Below are 18,066 nucleotides of genomic sequence, written 5' to 3'. Positions count from 1 at the left end.
CAGAACTAAAAGGGAAATGACAAAACAATTTGCCCCCCAAAAGCCAATTATCCTATACAGAGAATTTTCTTTTATTGGAGCTCCAGTAGATTTCTCATCTATGAAATTGGCAAAGCTAAGTCGGGAAAGCTCTTACATTTCACTAACTGGCACAAGGTGATGCTAAAGCAGCAGCTAAACTGGGGGTGTAAGGTGTGATACCTGCTACTACCAATAACTTGTTTGTTTCCATCTTCTCCCACACCACTGTAGCCAAGACAAGAATTTTGAGCTACTTTTAGAAGAAAAAAAGTTGCCAAACACACATCATAGATGGGAGGAAGGAGGACAAAGATGAATCCACAGGAAAGGATTATCCATTAGAAAAAGACTTCCAGGCATAAGGTAACTGGCCAGTCTATTGGATACTTCTCCCTTCATATTCATATTTTGAGGGGCAGATCTTGTAGGTAAGTCACTCTTTTTGGCATGGTTACCCCCACGTATTGCCTATCAGTGTGCTTAGACTGTCTCTTCTGGGATCCTGCTAACCAGGACCCCAGTGATTGTGCTCTCTCCTCCAAATGTGGTTGCTTTGGTACCTGTAAGGAAATGCCTCCTTGGCATGGTTACCCCCTGACTTTTTGCCTTTGCTGATGCTAAGTTTTGATTTGAAAGTGTGCTGAGGCCTGCTAACCAGGCCCCAGCACCAGTGTTCTTTCCCTAACCTGTACTTTTGTTTCACAATTGGCACACCCTGGCATCCAGGTAAGTCCCTTGTAACTGGTACCCCTGGTACCAAGGGCCCGGATGCCAGGGAAGGTCTCTAAGGGCTGCAGCATATCTTATGTCACCCTGGGGACCCCTCACTCAGCACAGACACACTGCTTGCCAAGCTTGTGTGTGCTGGTGAGGACAAAACGAGTAAGTCGACATAGCACTCCCCTCAGGGTGCCATGCCAACCTCAAAGTGCCTATGCAGTATAGATAAGTCACCCCTCCAGCAGGCCTTACAGCCCTAAGGCAGGGTGCACTATACCATAGGTGAGGGCACCAGTGCATGAGCACTGTGCCCCTACAGTGTCTAAGCAAAACCTTAGACATTGTAAGTGCAGGGTAGCCATAAGAGTATATGGTCTGGGAGTCTGTCAAACACTAACTCCACAGCACCATAATGGCTACACTGAAAACTGGGAAGTTTGGTGTCAAACTTCTCAGCACAATAAATGCACACTGATGCCAGTGTACTTTTTATTGTAACATACACCCCAGAGAGCACCTTAGAGGTGCCCCCTGAAACCTTAACCAACTACCCGTGTAGGCTGACTGGTTCTAGCAGCCTGCCACACTCGAGACATGTTGCTGGCCACCTGGGGAGAGTGCCTTTGTCACTCTGTGGCTAGTAACAAAGCCTGTACTGGGTGGAGGTGCTTCACACCTCCCCCTGCAGGAACTGTAACACCTGGAGGTGAGCCTCAAAGGCTCACCCCCTTTGTTACAGCACCACAGGGCACTCCAGCTAGTGGAGTTGCCTGCCCCCTTCGGCCACGGCCCCACTTTTGGCGGCAAGGCCGGAGGAGATAATGAGAATAACAAGGAAATCACTGGCCAGTCAGGACAGCCCCTAAGGTGTCCTGAGCTGAGGTGACTCTGACTTTTAGAAATCCTCCATCTTGCAGATGGAGGATTCCCCCAATAGGGATAGGAATGTGACCCCCCCTCCCCTTGGGAGGAGGTACAAAGAGGGTGTACCCACCCTCAGGGCTAGTAGCCATTGGCTACTAACCCCCCAGACCTAAACACGCTCCCCAGAACCTAGTAACTCAGATTCCTGCAACCTAAGAAGAAGAGGACTGCTAAGCTGAAAAACCCTGCAGAGAAGACGGAGACACCAACTGCTTTGCCCCCAGCTCTACCGGCCTGTCTCCCCACTTCTAAAGACACTGCTCCAGCTACGCTTTCCCCAGGGACCAGCGACCTCTGAATCCTCAGAGGACTGCCCTGCTCTAGAAGGACCAAGAACTCCCGAGGACAGCGGCTCTGTTCACCCAAGACTGCAACTTTGTAACAAAGGAGCAACTTTAAAACAACCTGTGTTTCCCGCCGGAAGCGTGAGACTTGCTACACTGCACCCGACGCCCCCGGCTCGACTTGTGGAGAAACAACACTTCAGGGAGGACTCCCCGGCGACTGCGAGACCGTGAATAGCCAGAGTTGCCCCCCTTGAGCCCCCACAGCGACACCTGCAGAGGGAATCCCGAGGCTCCCCCTGACCGCGACTGCCGGACTCCCAGATCCCGACGCCTGGTAAAGACTCTGCACCCGCAGCCCCCAGGACCTGAAAGATCGGAACTCCAGTGCAGGAGTGACCCCCAGGAGGCCCTCTCCCTTGCCCAGGTGGTGGCTAGCCCGAGGAGCCCCCCCCCTTGCCTTCATCGCTGAAGAGACCCCTTGGTCTCCCATTGATTTACATTGGAAACCTGACGTGTTTGCACACTGCACCCGGCCGCCCCCGTGCTGCTGAGGGTGTACTTTCTGTGCTAACTTGTGTCCCCCCGGTGCCCTACAAAACCCCCCTGGTCTGCCCTTCGAAGACACGGGTACTTACCTGCTGGCAGACTGGAACCGGGGCACCCCCTTCTCCATTGAAGCCTATGCATTTTGGGCACCACTTTAACCTCTGCACCTGACCGGCCCTGAGCTGCTGGTGTGGTAACTTTGGGGTTGCTCTGAACCCCCAACGGTGGGCTACCTTGGACCCAAACTTGAACCCTGTAGGTGGTTTACTTACCTGCAAAAACTAACAAACTCTTACTCCCCCCAGGAACTGTGAAAAATGCACTGTCTAGTTTTAAAATAGCTATATGTGATTTATATGAAAACTGTGTATGCTATTTTGATTATTCAAAGTTCCTAAAGTACCTACCTGCAATACCTTTCATTTGAAGTATTACATGTAAAATTTGAACCTGTGGTTCTTAAAATAAACTAAGAAAATATATTTTTCTATACAAAAACCTGTTGGCCTGGAATTGTCTCGGAGTGTGTGTGTTCCTCATTTATTGCCAGTGTATGTACAACAAATGCTTAACACTACTCCTTTGATAAGCCTACTGCTCGACCACACTACCACAAAATAAAGCATTAGTATTATCTCTTTTTGCCACTATCTTACCTCTAAGGGGAACCCTTGGACTCTGTGCATACTATTCCTTACTTTGAAATAGTGCATACAGAGCCAACTTCCTACAGTACCCTTTACACCCCACATTTGGCATACTGGTGTACCCACTGTAACTCCCTAGTATATGGTACTTCGGTACCCAGAACATTGGTACACCAGGGGTCCCCCCCACGGGCTGCAGCATGTATTATGTCACCCATGGGAGCCCATGCAAACTATCGCTGCCTGCCGAAAAGGTGCATGCACCGTTTCACTGCTAGTCACTGCACCAGGACATCTTGCCTTCAAGTAGGCCCTCCTAGCCCAGAGGGAGGAGTGCGGGTTTCTGTGTGTGAGGGCACCCTGCATAAGCACATTTGGTGCCCTTCTTGCATAAATCGGTTTGCACGAGTCCAGGGACCCCGGTCCCTGCTCTGGCGCAAAACTGGACAAAGGAAAGGGGAGTGAACACTCCCCTATCAATCACTACCACAGGGGTGGTGGCCAGAGCTTCTCTAGGTGGCCACTTGCATCTGCTATCTTGAAACCAAGATGTGGAGAAGCCCCTGAGAGCATCTGAGTGGCCAGGTCAGACAGGTGACATCAGTTATCCTCTCTGAAAGGTGGCCACCATGCAAAGTGACCAAGTCCCATGTTGAGACTATTTAAGGACTCCCTTGCTTGTAAGTCCCCATATTCAGCATGCAAGATTCCACCAGGACTCCTCTGCATCTACCTCTTCTGTTCTTGACCACCGGAACCACATATGGACACTTCAGAAACCGACAAGAATGCAACTCCTGAGACAACCTCACCTTGCAACATTGTTTCCCTGGCTCCTTCCAGCAACTGCAATATTTCCCCGGCTGTGCATCCTCTGGGGTCGGCAAGACTTCAGCTGCACCAAGAAGCAAGAAGGAATTTCCCTCAGAGTGAAGGAGTCACTCCCCTGCATCTGCAGGCACCGAAGGCAATGATATCCAGCGGTGTGGATCTGCTCTCCTATGGAACTGTGTGGATCCTGTAACAGGTGGTGGTCCGGAGTGGTCACCTTGGTCCTCTCTGCCCTCTGTCACTTTTGGGAGACGGTGAGCCATTGCCTCTCCTTGCAGGGCAGTACCCCTGTGCACCACGACTCTTGCAGCAACCAAGGCTGGTTGACTCCTGGGCCAAGGGATTTTCAGGCTTCAAGTAGCCCCAGCCGCCAGCACTTCATCCTTGCAAGGACAGTCTCTCCTCTGCTGCTTTAGCGACATGGGACTCATCTCCAGGTGTGCTGACTGAGCCTCACTGCAACTTACTGTGCCTGGCTGGCTTTGCAGACTGCTGAGAGTCAGCCCTGACTTCCCTCTAAAGGTTGAGTCCTCTGGACCTTGCTGGCCCTCTTCAGCCTTGCAACTCTTCTTTTGCTCCAACTTTCAACTGCCAAGGCTTGTGTGTGGTCCTCCTAACCACTGACCAACTGTGACCCAGCAGCCGACGTGGGAAAAAACCTGCACAACTCAAAGGACTTCTCTGCAGCTCCTGCATTCCACAGCTGATCTTCCTCCCCTGTCGACACGGATCTTCATCCACAGAAGGGTGGGTAGTCTCCTGCCCCGTCTGGACACTCCATCATAGACTGGACTCCGTCCCTTTCTTTTGCAGGTCCTCTTCTTCCAAAATCCCCCCCTTTGGGTTCCTCTGGTCTGGTCCTGTTCTTACAAAGTTCCTTTTCTAAGTCCTCTTCTTAGTCCTTGGGAAGACCAGGTACTTACCTCTGCTCTCCTGGTTGCTGGGAGTCACTTACATACTCACCTTTTAGGGGCCAGAGTTCTTCCAGCTATTCCATATCCTTGGGTGGGAGCTTCACTTCTCATTCCACTATTTTAGTAGATGGTTTGGTCCTCCCCTAGGGTCCGAACTATTTTCTACAATTTCTTGCCAATGCTTGTTCTTTCTTATGCTAACTCCTAACTATTACTGTAGGTATTTATATAGTGTATACTTCCCTCCAGTGGGGGGAGGGGACTGTCTATTATAGTACCTCTGAACTAGATTACTTATAAAGTGCCTTTATTTTTGCAACACTGTCTGGTACGATAAGTGGCTGTGTGACTGCTGTGGTATTGCAAGTGCTTTACACTCCTAGATAAGTCTTGGCTGCTCATCCACGGCTACCTCTAAAGAGCCCTGGCTTCCTAGACACTGCCTACATTCACTAACAGAGGTTGCCTGGACCTGGTATAAGGTGCCAACACCACAGGTGTCCACCACACACCAGACCAGCTTCCTAGCTGGTTCCTTGGTGGAGCAGAGGTGGGATAAGAGACTTGCAATTGCCTTACCACTGTTACTGATAACTTGCCCACACGAAAGTCCACCACTAGTCTATAGAGCACCCTACACTCTGATTAGGACCACTAGACTTCTAGTTTAGTTAAGTTGGGTGTCTAGTATACCCCCTTCTCTAAACTCTTTAGAAAGTCTAGTTACTTGGAGTAGCTAGATGCACCCACACTATTCTAGGTAAATGTATTTAGAGGAAGACACAACCCAGGCCTCAGACTAGGTATGAGAGCCTTACTTTTCAGGAGTTAAGGGAAATGTGTGGTTTCAGGAAGATAAAGTAAAACAGTGAGAAATCCCAACGAAGGCTCTCCTCCTAGGATCATTCCTTGAGGCGGATAGTCTGAACACTAAGGAGCAGGAGGTAGAGAATGATTCTCCCCCACCCCTCCCCCTCCATCCTAGCAAGGGAAGACTTAAGTCTCACTGGGGATGGTCAGGGAGAAACTGAGGAAAACACCATCCCTACAGGGAGCACTCATGGAATGAGAAGGGGGTGACACAAGTAGGTCCACTATTACTCAGAGGGGATTAGAGGAGGCCAACCTGAGGCTGCAGCAGTAATTCCTAAATAGGGAGGCCTTGGCAGTGGAAGGGGAAAAAGTTTGGGGCTAATACCCCATGGTGGCAGCCACAACTTTAGGGACACCAGGGTCAGGGAGGACTCGTATAATTCTAGGAACCGAAGTAAATGTGTCCCTACTTACAAGGTTGGGGATGATACCCACAAGTAGTTCACTGCCTTTAAGAGGGCCTGTAAAGTTCAGAAGGTCCCTCAAAGACAGTGGGCAGCCATCTTGTGGCTCTCTTTTTCTGATGATGGTAAGGTCAAACTTCTCACTGTCAGAGAAGATGCAGCTGATAACTATCAGGCACTCAAGAATGCACCCTTGGAACAGTATACTTTTTGTTATATAGACTCAAGAATGCACTCCTTGAGCGGTTTGGTTGAATCACTGAGGAGTGCAGAAGCAAATTCAGGGAGACTAGAAAGGAGTCCTCCCAGGATTGGGTTGATTTTGACTGCTCTGTAAAGAACCTGGAAGGCTGGTTACATGGTAGCAATGTGCATGATTTTCAGGGCTTATATAATCTACTTGTGAGAGCACATTAATAACTGCACAACCGATAGACTGCATAAGTTCCTGGTGAACTCAGATCTGACCTCTCCCCAAGAATTGGGTAAGAAGACTGACAAATGGGTTTGTACCAGGGTGGGTAGAAAACCTCCTCAGGGGGTGACTCCAAGAAGGATTCTCCTATGAATCAGGACAAGGGTGGGGACAAAACCAAGAAAGTCTTCATCAGCCCAGAAAACTCTTCTGGGGAAGGGTCTAAGTCCGCTTCCCCTACCCACAAGAAACATTGGTGCTACATTTGTAGACAAAAATGCCACAGGGCAGGTGACAGCACGTGTCGCAAAAAGAACACCAAGCCTACTACCACATGTACCCCTAGCAGTAGCAACAATAGTGGTAGCAATAGTCACTTCTAAAGTGAAGCTGGGCTCACCGTGGGGACTGTAGTGGGCTCCGGTCAGGGATACCATTAATGCAGTTTTGTTCTGATGGTGGCATTGACCTTGCCACCCTAGCTATTTGTCCGCCTTAGTATGGGAAGTACAGGCAGCATCCCTTAATCAATGGCGTTGGGGTGTTCACGGATCTACCCGTAGAGTGTCTGTAAGGTAATGATTAGGAGACTTCAGCTTGGGCTGAAGTGGAGCTGAAGGCCCATGCAGCAATGCTGGGGATCCCTGGGCATATCTTTGCATTAACCAAAGCGCAGGCTAAAAAGCAAAGGGAATAATGAGCACTGGAGCCTGGAAAAACAACACAGGAAGCTCCCGAAAAGAGAGGCAGGCAGGGTAAAAAGTTGCCCCCTGCTCAGAGATCCAATGAGGATCCCACTCCGAAGGGAGAGGAACCTACGTCTTGGCGGACTCTACACCAGAAGAGCTGAAGGCGGACACAGCTGAGCTCTTAGGTGCAGGAGGACCCCCACCAGGGCAGAGCTTAGTCTAGAGCAGAAGACCTGCCCACTCTAGAAAGTCTGAGGCAGCAAGCTGCAGCTCAGGAAGCAGAGTATGTCAGTGGGACCCATAGGGTATACCGGGACAACAGCCTCCTTTATTCTGAGGCAAGGGACCCCAAATCTGGTGCCACCAGGAGGTTGGTCATTCCTTAGAAGTTCAGGGAGTTTCTGTTGACTTTAGCACATGCATTCCCCTTGCAGGCCTTTTGGGGTAAAGCAAGACTTGGGACAGACTTGTCCCTCACTTTCATTATCCCCACATGTCTGACGGGACAAAGGAGTTTTGTATCTCCTGTGTGACCTGTCAAGCCAGTGGCAAGCCAGGTTCCACTCCAAAGGCCCCCTCAATTCCACTACCAGTGGCTGGGGTACCCTTTGAGGGTAGAGGTAGATATTGTTGGCCCCCTGGGCCCTCCAACGGCATCTGGGAACAGGTTTATATAGAGGCAATTCCTCCTACGACCACTACAGCCCCTGCAGGCTGGGGGAAGAAAACATTTTCACAAGCCGGTCCACCCTCTTGGATTCCCTATCCGGGGAAACGGAAGGGATGGCACCACTGGAAGTGGAGGCTTGGACCACCAAGCTCTCCGGGGTGGGGTGTTTGGTGAGGGAACTAGGGTCGTTTGGAGCTGGACGATGGCGGCGGCCGATTGTCCTATTCACAGGAGCCCCAGTGCTGGGTTTGGACCATGTCCCCAGAAGGACATCCGTAAGGGCTTCATTAAAGGGTAACATCGGCTCTGATGTAGCAACCCCCGGCTGTAGCACCTCCATCAGGATATTAGTCATGACTGGCACCGTAGGCAAATCTAGACCTCAGCTGCCCTACGCACCACCATAGCATAAGATGCCCCCTCCTACGTAGCCACATAAGGAGGAGAGAGCATGCCAGCATCTGGAGAAGTATCCAGTCCACTGCCTTCCCCTAGATCTTCATACCAGTCCTGTTGATGCTCCAGTCCATATTCTAAAGGGTCCTCAGACCCCTCCCATTCCTCTCCTGTGCTTGGCTGTTCAAAATAAGCCTCCAGCACTGATTTGGGCCTAATTGACGCCGTCAAAGTCGGAATTGGCATTGCATGATGTTGTTCCGTCTCCAGATCATCCAGAATGAGGATGGTGCTACCACCACCAGGGCGCACCGGTGGTGGAGGGAGTGTCGACGTAAGGCCCGGCGCCGGAGATGGACTGAGGGACCAGCGCCGGTCCAGATCCAGCATCAGATCCTGGGGTCCCCAGCGGTGCCAAGGCCTAAGTCGCTCGCATCGAATCCGAAGGGGCCCCTGCTGACCCCGCAGGCCCTGAAGACCCACCCAAAGGTGCAGCCTGCTAAAAAACAAGGCACATAGCTTAAAATCTTTTTTTTTTTTTGAGTGGGGATTGCTCCGGCTCCCGGAAAGGGGAGGTGGCTGTCTAGACACAGTCCGCCCTGGCAACAACTCTGTGGAACTGTGCTTAGAACGTCGACATTCCCTAGATGGCTCGTCAGCCGCTTCTTGTGCTTCTTACCTGAAAGCTCCGAGGACATCTAATGCGAGGAAGATGTTCGGGCTCCGGGAGCGATGCCACGACCTCCTCCTGGAGCGGGACAGTGACCTCCTCGGAGTCACAGTGACCGAAGGTGTCTCCGGGCCGCTAGAAGCTTGAGAGAACTCTCTCTCAAGGCCTTCAAAGCCATGGCCCGACAGCTGGAGCACAACCTCACATCGTGGTCCTTCTCGAGGCACCAAAGAAACTTGGTGTGGATCTGTGACCGACATGGTGGATTGACATGCACCACACGGTTTGAATTCAGTCTTCCTCAAAGTAATCGCACTGACAATCGGAAACCATCTTCGACAAACTGTCAAAAAAAGGGTAGCTCTTTCCGGTCCTGTGCTTAACCAGGGCGGAAGGATAAGAACTGACGTGCGCGCTGGGGTGGTGCCCATATAGAAGACCGTGACTTTTACAGATGACTCCAACGACGCTGATGATGGCACGGCGAGCCAGACGACGTACGCAGATCCGAACGCCGCACACAGGGTACTGCTCAGCAGAAAAATTCCAGATTCCATGTGGATGCCAGGGAATACTAAGGTAAGGAATCTGCAGCAAGAAGTCTATCAGATTGGGGGCACCAATATGCCAGTTGTGGGGATAGAAAGTTACCAGCAACCATATTTAGAGGAGAGAGCACAGTCACTGGGGTCCTGGTTAGCAGGATCCCAGGGAACACAGTCAAACACACTGACAAACATGCCAAAAGTGGGGGTAACCAAGGTACCTCCTAAGGAGCCCTTCCAACAGTTGGGGATGGGTGACCTATATGTGTTTAGTTGACCGGTTGGTCAGTACGCTTCATTGTAAGTGACTGCGACGTTTTGTTTATTTGATTTTGATAAACTGTACTAGGTACTTTGTTCCTTGTGATACAGGAGAAGTTTCTTTGTTTTTGATGGTCCTGAAGAAGCGTCATAGGATCTGTTAAACCGCCAGACGTGAAACATGTTGACCAATATTTAGGTGGCTTTGAGATAGTTTCCCACCCCCTATTCTAGAAAGTGTTTGAGCATTATCTCAATTTATCACTTTCAAGTTGTTTTTAATCTTGGTCTTATCCCCTTGCTGACTATTAAATTAATTAGTGATTTTGATGGGGTACAGAACCAATTTCAACCCTCTCCTGTCTTGAGCTACTACCTGCCTGTAGGTTTTAGTTTCTCACATTCCACCACAGCAGTTATTATAAAAGATCTCCAGCAAAGAGCCCCCTCACGGGGAGCCCGTCTCACATTGCAGCGCCGGTCTGACGAGGAGCACCCCGATGATGAAGCATAACATCCGAATGGATGTGTGAGGGCTCCCTCTCCTAAACCAGTGGGTTTCCCATTTTTTTTGTAAGAAACACAGTGTATTCATTATTGTCTGTTCATCTATCCTAAGTGGTATGCTGCTTTTGGCAAGGTGTGTAACTGTTGTGGGGGCTCCCGAGGGATTATCTTTACCCACAGTAAAGGTGCCGTTCTGCCTCTGCTGGGTCCTGTGGAAGGGGTGTATGGTCGTCATTCTGCCCTCTCCTTTGCCTCCACTTCTGGTCGTGTCCGTTCATGCATCCGTTGCCTACTCTGGGTTCGGCACAGTTGGTGGAATGAGGTAAATCGTCTAGTCCACTATGTTGTTGCAGGGTATCTGATAGGCGATCCATTGACTATGGTCTTCCGTGGGTTCTCCTTCCCCTCTCGCCTCCCTAGCTTCCTGCTGAGGCTTGTGGGATGTGCACCCCATAGCCCTGCCTTCGTGTCACAAGTCTCCTGTGTCAGGGACTTCTGGCTGGTCGTACGAGTGCCTTCTATGATGTGGTGGGCCTTGAGGGCCACCCCTGGTGGAGGTTCTCATGCCTCAGCTCTTGAGCTAGTCTTGGGGGGTCTTGACTGTCACCATGCTGTCCTCACTGCCCATTTTTTCAACTATATGAGGTGGCGCCTGGGTGATCGTTTTTGTTTTGTTCATTTTGCCTTCTCTTCAGCCAGTAGATTCTAGGGTGCGTAGCATTCCCGTGTTCTTCAGTACGTTGTCTCCTTTGATGTCTGGGACTTGGCCTACAATGGAGTCTTTCTTCTGGCCAGGGCTGCTGCTCCATTTCTGTTCTGGATGCTAGGCCACTTTAAGTGGTGGCTTGGAGTTTCATTCGTGGTTGGTCTTAGTCTGTGGCCTTGTGTCCAGAGTTTGTGTTTGCAGATGTGTTGAGTTTGGCTTCCTGTTCTGCTGGACTTCGGATCAGTTCTCCATTCCTATGGTTGATTGCATCTCCCCTTCTACTTTGTTGCAGTGGAAATCTGCTCTCATTTAGGTTTCCTTTTGGGTGTGGACAGACTGGGTTGTCCGGTTGTCTTTTTTTTTTTTGGAGACTACTTGCTCTGCCTTCACTCCATTCTGTGGTGGTTGTGGGTGCAAGGCTAATGTTTTTTTTTGGGCCAGCGTGCTTCTTTGTGGCTAGTCCTTCTGAATGTGTTCATTACTGTGCAGATATAATCTTTGTTCCTGGGTACTTTACATTACTGGAGGATTGCAGTGGTTACTGGGATAGGGGGAAGGCTGCAGACGCAACACACCAATTACCAGTAATCTTGTAATCTTCATTACTTAGATTATCCTTTCTTGTCCCAGTACCTTAGTCTCATCCATTGTGCGATTCCTGGGCCTCTAGACACTGCCCTCCTTCCTGTGGTTCCTGGGTCGCTACCTTTGTGTTTGGTAAAATCAGATCAGAGTAGATCTGTCTCTCTCATTACAGTCCTAGCTGCAAGTAGAGAGATCGGAGTATGAGCTCACACGGTAGGTGATAGAGTTTTTTATAGTGATAATCATGGCCACATGGTGCATGTTGGGAGGAGAACTTGCCAAACTGACACAGGTACTGTGATAATGAAAAGTAAAGTTGCCAATAAGAAAACTCTGCATTACTGACCTTTGAACAACTGAGGTTATTTTTTAATTACAACCTCACAAAAACGTGTTAAGCTGATGAGATCCAAGATACGTGGCCTTTCTGCCAGTTTTCTCTTGGCTCTGGGACTTGTGACCCGAGCAGCAGATAAACAATCTTCACGGTCTCCTGGCTATTTCGTGGTCACGGGTCAGTATGGAGACTAAGCAGAGGGTATATTTAGATGAGGCCCTCACAAGGTTTTGAGAAATCTGGCAATCTGTAAAATTTAAGTAAATATAAAGTGAAATCTAAAATAAAACCTGGCCAGTTCATTAGATGGAACACATGCATGGAGAGCGGGCGGCTGTGGGCATTAACAATTTTTACTACAGAGAATATCTTATTTGTGATTATTGCGACTAAACTCCTAATCACCAAAGGCATTTAAGGAGATATGCGCTACCAAGTTACAAGGGTGCTTTCTAGTTTTTATTTTGCATCACGATAACCTTTGGAGGTCTTGCTGTTGTTAGTAAACTATAAAGGTCTTCAGGTATTTTAAAACAAAACACCCTTTACAATTAACTGAACATCTATGGTCCGCCATCCACATATCTGCTGAGAGTCGGTGATATGGTAATATGAAACTGCAACAATCCTTGGGTTGAATTCCTATAGTGCATTAGTACGGTCGTAGAGGTCTGAAATTTCAAAACTGTGCCACTTTCCCAACGTAAAATACATTAGTAACCGCAGACAGCTAGTGACATGGGTAATGCAACATTAACCAACTGGTCGGGTCTGGTGGCTTAGTGGACAAATGCATCCACTGTAGGGACCTGTGTTTGACCTCATGGTCACAGGTTCCAATCCCGGCTGGTTCACTCAGCTTTTCATCCAAGTTCGGAGGTAGGTAAAATGAGTACCATGGAGTTGGATAACAATAAACATCTGTTATTCCGCGCCAAGAGGTCTACGGGTGAACGTGCGCCTTACAAATACTTAGGTTATCTTAGGGAACAAGTTACACATAGCTTTCAGAATGGTTATATCCACACATAGCGGTACTACATTATATAGGGTGGCAGTATCAACTGCTAAGTAGTGGGTTTTCAGTGCAGAGGAACAGAAAGGATTAATATTTACGCAAAAGCATTCACCCATACCTGAAATGCTTCTTCATACATCTTGAGAGCTGCAGGAACAGAGGCAGTAGGAGGTAGCATGTACCACAGGTGGACAGCGAGGCACCGCTTCCAATCCAGCTGAGCACACACATTTATGCATCTCTTGTCTGACAAGTGCCAAACCTGTAAAAAAAAAAAAAAAAATGGAAATAGATGAAAACTGCTTAATGCAGACATCAAACAGTAATTCAAATGAAGAAATATGCTATTTAGAAGATCTGTCTTCGCCAAATGTGATAAGCAACATTGCAACAATCCTAAGCATTGGTTACAATAAAGCTGGCACACAAGTTAAGGCAAAAAATACTTTCTCATCATCTGTTTGTAATGTCCAAAGGAGAAGTTATGGTCTGTACACAAAGCAATGGGGTATTAAGACTGGCATTTCTTCTGCAGAAGACGAGCATAAGGTGATGGTTCCTTTTGTGTTATCTTGTATTTATTGTGGAGAATATTTATTTTGTCTCTTGGAAGGCATTTCAATGAATTTTAAGTTTTGCTGGTGCAGAATTTAAAATCATTTTTGTGGTTTCAAGTATAAAGGTCTTCACTAGTGGACAAAATGGAAATGCTGTGATTGACAAAGTGTCCCTCATGGCACGGTACCTTTGACCAAGTGTCCCTTGAAACTTGATAACTCCATGCTGTATAGACAGATGGCATGTGTCTTGATGTTGAGCACCTTACCTTAAATGCTTACTGTGTCAATGTTGAACTGGAGTGCCAAGAATAGGAAACCGGTGTCCCCTTCTTAGGTTCTGAATACATTCTTGGGGTGGGCCAAAGTGGTCTTGGATAGCATTTGGGTGGAGGCATTGGTTATTCTGAGTATGTCCCTGTTGGTAAACCCACCTGCGGCCATCAGCACTGTATTCCAAGAAGGTTATGGAACATTTTCTGCTGCAGAGGAGAAATCCCTGCCAATCTTTTAAATGTTGGCATAGACAATTTCTGGCTTAAGAGCACTTTTTTGACACACTGCCTTCCAGACCATGATAATGTTGAAGAGCATATCTATACTTTTCAAATTGTTTTCATTTGACACAGCAGCAGCCCCCACACAGTAAAGTCATACTGGCTGATGGAGGAAACAAAATAGTGTGATGCGAAAACTGTCTTAAAACAGGAAGCACAAGTAACTTCAAATGTGTCAAGGTTATCAGTCCAATGGGGACAATAAAAGATTAAGACAAAAAAAACAGGAGAACAGAGCCCAGCATCCTGGGAACATTTTTGAAAGGGGGGCTTGGAGGTTGGATATGCCTTCCAGAGCAGCATGCAGAGGCTGGAACCTTAAACTGTATTTTTCTCTAGGCAGAGTGAGTAATAAAGCCTATCTGCACCTTCTCTTTCATGTTTTGAATGGCATAAAAATGTAGCAACCAAGAGCGTCGTCTGAAGATTGTAATTTTAAAGTAAAATATGACAACTTCCTACAAAAAGAAAAAGAATGCGCCACTGCATAGGAATTTGTGGATATGATAAAAATATAGAGCATTACCTTTCTTGAGAAAGTATTCTAGATACTCAGTATTAATGAATATCCGGTCATTTCATGTTGCAGAATTAAAAGAATACATACATCTATAAGACCCAGCAACCTATGGAAAGACCCCTTGAAGTTTCCTCCTTAACCCAAAAAAACATTCAATTGTCTACAGCAATAATTTTTTCTATCTAAATCTACATTGTCCTGCAGTTTCCTAATCGATGTTGCTTGGTCAGAAACAATACCTACCTTTCGGCACTCTATCCCTCAAGCATTACCAGTGAGAAGGATGTAACAGGTGCAATAAATAGAAAATGTTAGACGAACATGTCACTTCGTTAGATCAGAGGAGGGTGAAGACAGTAACCATGACCTTTTCAAACTTTATCTTATGCAGAATGTAGTGCATCACTACTTTTGGAGGCAGAATGCTGGTTGACTTATGTCACATTAGAGTGGTATTTGCATGAGTTATATAGCTCTTTCATGTTGAAAGAAAGTTTTAATTCAGGATTTTCCCCAAATAAGCACACAGACGATTAGCGAAGCATCTGGAAGACTACCATCTCAAGAATCTGGGCATGAAATAACAGCCTTAATAGAAAAATCCTCGCTTTGTATCAGCCCTTAAAGTAGAGACCTTGGTCTGAAAAATTATTCTTGCTGAGCAACTCTATAAAAAAACAAAAATGAAGTATCAAAGAAACAGATCTCATTCTCCGCTTTGCATGATCTGTCTGGTAAAACAAAGTGGTGGACGGAATGCCTGAATTATTCAAGGACTGGTGTGGGTTTAGGACTGCATTCCAGTCCCTTGCTTTTCATCTGCAGTGCCACTTTAGACAGACACACACTATATGTAATCACTCTTGATGCCGGTTCAATAGTAAATGTGTAGTCTGAACTGCCAGGCCCTGGGGATCAAATACAACAAATGAAGCTATGGGAAAATGTACAGTTTTGTTATATGGTAGGAGTCAGGAAATATTAGATAACAGCCAGGAACTGGAATTTGTCATGAGTGTACTAAAGAGGACTTCATCAGTTTTATTGTTAATGCTTGGTTGACTTAGTTGCTTATCTACTGCAAATGGACTACGACTAATTCTGGGACAACAATCTCAGAGGTCCATCACTGAGGTGCGAGTGTGTAAATTTGCTAGACAATTGAGGTGCCACTACAACCACTTGCAGAAGCTCCAGATCAAAGGTAGATGACAGACAAGTTACTTACCTTCGGTAATGCCCTATCTGGTAGGGACAATATCTAGTTGCAGACTCCTTACCTTAGAATCTCTCCAGGCGTCAGTCTGGATCTGTAGATGTTACTTCAGTGGTACCGGTGCGCACCGTTAGGTGGCGTTAATCGGCTCCGGGTCTGTTGTCTGCGCCAGAAAGGACACTGTGGGTCCTATATAGGCACCACCCCGGCACGCTGACATCAGTTTCTTTTCACAACTTTATACACCAGAAGCACAGAGCCATGAAGAACACTGACCACTGGTGCATAAAAACTAAGGCCCGGAAAGGGAGTCCCTGACCCTAGACATCAGTTCGCAGAATGAAGAGGATTTCAGTAAGGAATCTGCAGCTATTGTCTACCACATAAGGAGATTCTGAAGGTCAGTAACTTGTCCATCTAATAGAGCGATTCCTTTCCTTAGAATAGATAACCAAACAATACCATCCCTGTAGGGGGCCCCACAAACTAAGATCACACCAGAAAGTACTATAGGAAAATGCCTGCCCCTACGGACCTACTGTTCAGGCAGTAGTGTTTGGTAAAAGTGTGCAATGATGTCCACATTGCCGCCTGACAGATGTCACGGACTGGAACTCTGCATACTAACGCAGTAGTCGCAGCTTCAGCTCTAGTAGAATGAGCATGCAAACCCCCGGGGGTGTCTTCTTAACCAGTGCATAGAACATTTTAATAGAGAACGATCCATCAAGAGATGGTTCTCTTCAGCACTGCCCGACCGTTCGTCACACCCACATAACCAATAAAGAGTTGATCATCCACCCCAAACTTTGGTACAATCAAGGTAGAACGCCAATGTTCTTTTTAGGTCCAGGCAGTGAATTCTCTCGTCTTCCTTAGAAGGATGCTGGGGTGCGCAGAAAGTAGGCAAGGTGATGTACTGGCCTACATGGAAGGTCGTAACCACTTTAGGCAGAAAGGAAGCCCGACTGCGAAGCACCACTTTGTCAGAATAAATGGAAAAATAGGGCGGCTTAGATGACAACGCCTGCAGCTCAGTCACCCTGCAAGCAGATGTGATGGCCACAAAGAAGGCTGTTTTCAAAGTGAAAAGCCTGGTAGGCCAATTGTGGAGAGGCTCTAAAGGAGCGCACATCAGGATTGTCAAAACCATATTCAAGTCTCATTGGGGCATAATGAATGGAAATGGAGGAAACATATAAAGAAGGCCTTTAAGGAACCTATTTACAATAGGAGATTTAAAGGAAAAGTTGATCAGGCAACCTTAAAAAGCAGAGTTTGCAGAAAAATAACCTTTGAGTGCGCCCATGACAGACCCCTGCTGAGCAAAAGAAAGTACAAACAGAACCTTAGAGACATGGGCAGAAAGGGGGTCAACAGGCTTGTATATGCACCATGCCACACATTTCTTCCAACAGACTTCGGGTGGAAGATCAAAAGCTTTCAACTGTCACTGCTCAATCTCCACGCAAGAAGGTGGAGACTGGACAGGTTTTGGTGGAGAACCCTCCCCTGCTGCTGGAACAAAAGATACTCTAGAAGAGGCAGTCTGATCAAAGCATCAATGGCCATGCTCAATAGCTCGGGATACCAGATCCTTTGTGCCCAACCTGGAGCCACAAGAATTACTTGGGCCCAGGCACTCTTGACCTTCTTGAGAACTCTGGTCAGAAGTGGTATGGGTGGAAAGGAGTCTAGAAGGCTGGAGATTCACTTGTGACGAAGTGTCACCGAGCGAGTGCTGCCTTGGAAACTCCAACGCGCTAAACAGCCAACATTGCGCCTTCCCTGCAGAGGCGAACAGATCTAACCAAGGCTCTCCCCACTGCTGAAAGAGGCCTTGTGATACCTCCCGATGGACATGCCATTCATTATCAACTAAGCATTGTCAGATGAGTTTGTTGGCTCTTGCGTTAAGACAGCCCGCCAGATGCTGACTCCCCAGGAAAATGCCCTGTTCCAGCCACGTCCAGAGGTGCAGAGCCTCTTGACAGAGTCCACGACCCCACCCCACCCTGCTTGTTGCAGTACCACATGGCAGTGGTGTTTCTGTGAGCACCTGCACTACTTTCCCTTAAGAGTAGGTAGAAATACTTTTAATGCTAGCCTGATTACCTGGAGTTCCAACAGGTTGATGTGGAGCCCGGACTGCGCCAGAGACCAGATAACTGATCACCGCCTTTCCCAATTAGCAGTCTCATCACGGGAGTGACATCTGTCACTACTGTCAGATCTGGTTGGGGAAGGGAT

The 18,066-nt window shown here is 47.8% G+C and overlaps 1 protein-coding gene across 2 annotated transcripts in view; it reads right to left on the bottom strand.

The window, feature by feature from the left end:
• The window catches only part of NUP98 (nucleoporin 98 and 96 precursor), a 603,720-nt gene that overhangs the window by 87,406 nt on the left and 498,248 nt on the right, over positions 1-18,066 (bottom strand). For both annotated transcript variants that reach the window (XM_069203729.1, XM_069203730.1), the window contains exon 27: positions 13,085-13,228. In XM_069203729.1, coding sequence (XP_069059830.1) covers positions 13,085-13,228 — 144 coding nt within the window. The remainder of the gene's footprint in view (positions 1-13,084; positions 13,229-18,066) is intronic.

This window comes from Pleurodeles waltl, chromosome 8 (genome assembly GCF_031143425.1).
Source record: "Pleurodeles waltl isolate 20211129_DDA chromosome 8, aPleWal1.hap1.20221129, whole genome shotgun sequence".
Lineage (NCBI taxonomy): Eukaryota > Metazoa > Chordata > Amphibia > Caudata > Salamandridae > Pleurodeles > Pleurodeles waltl.
This window is presented reverse-complemented; position numbering and strand designations above follow the sequence as displayed.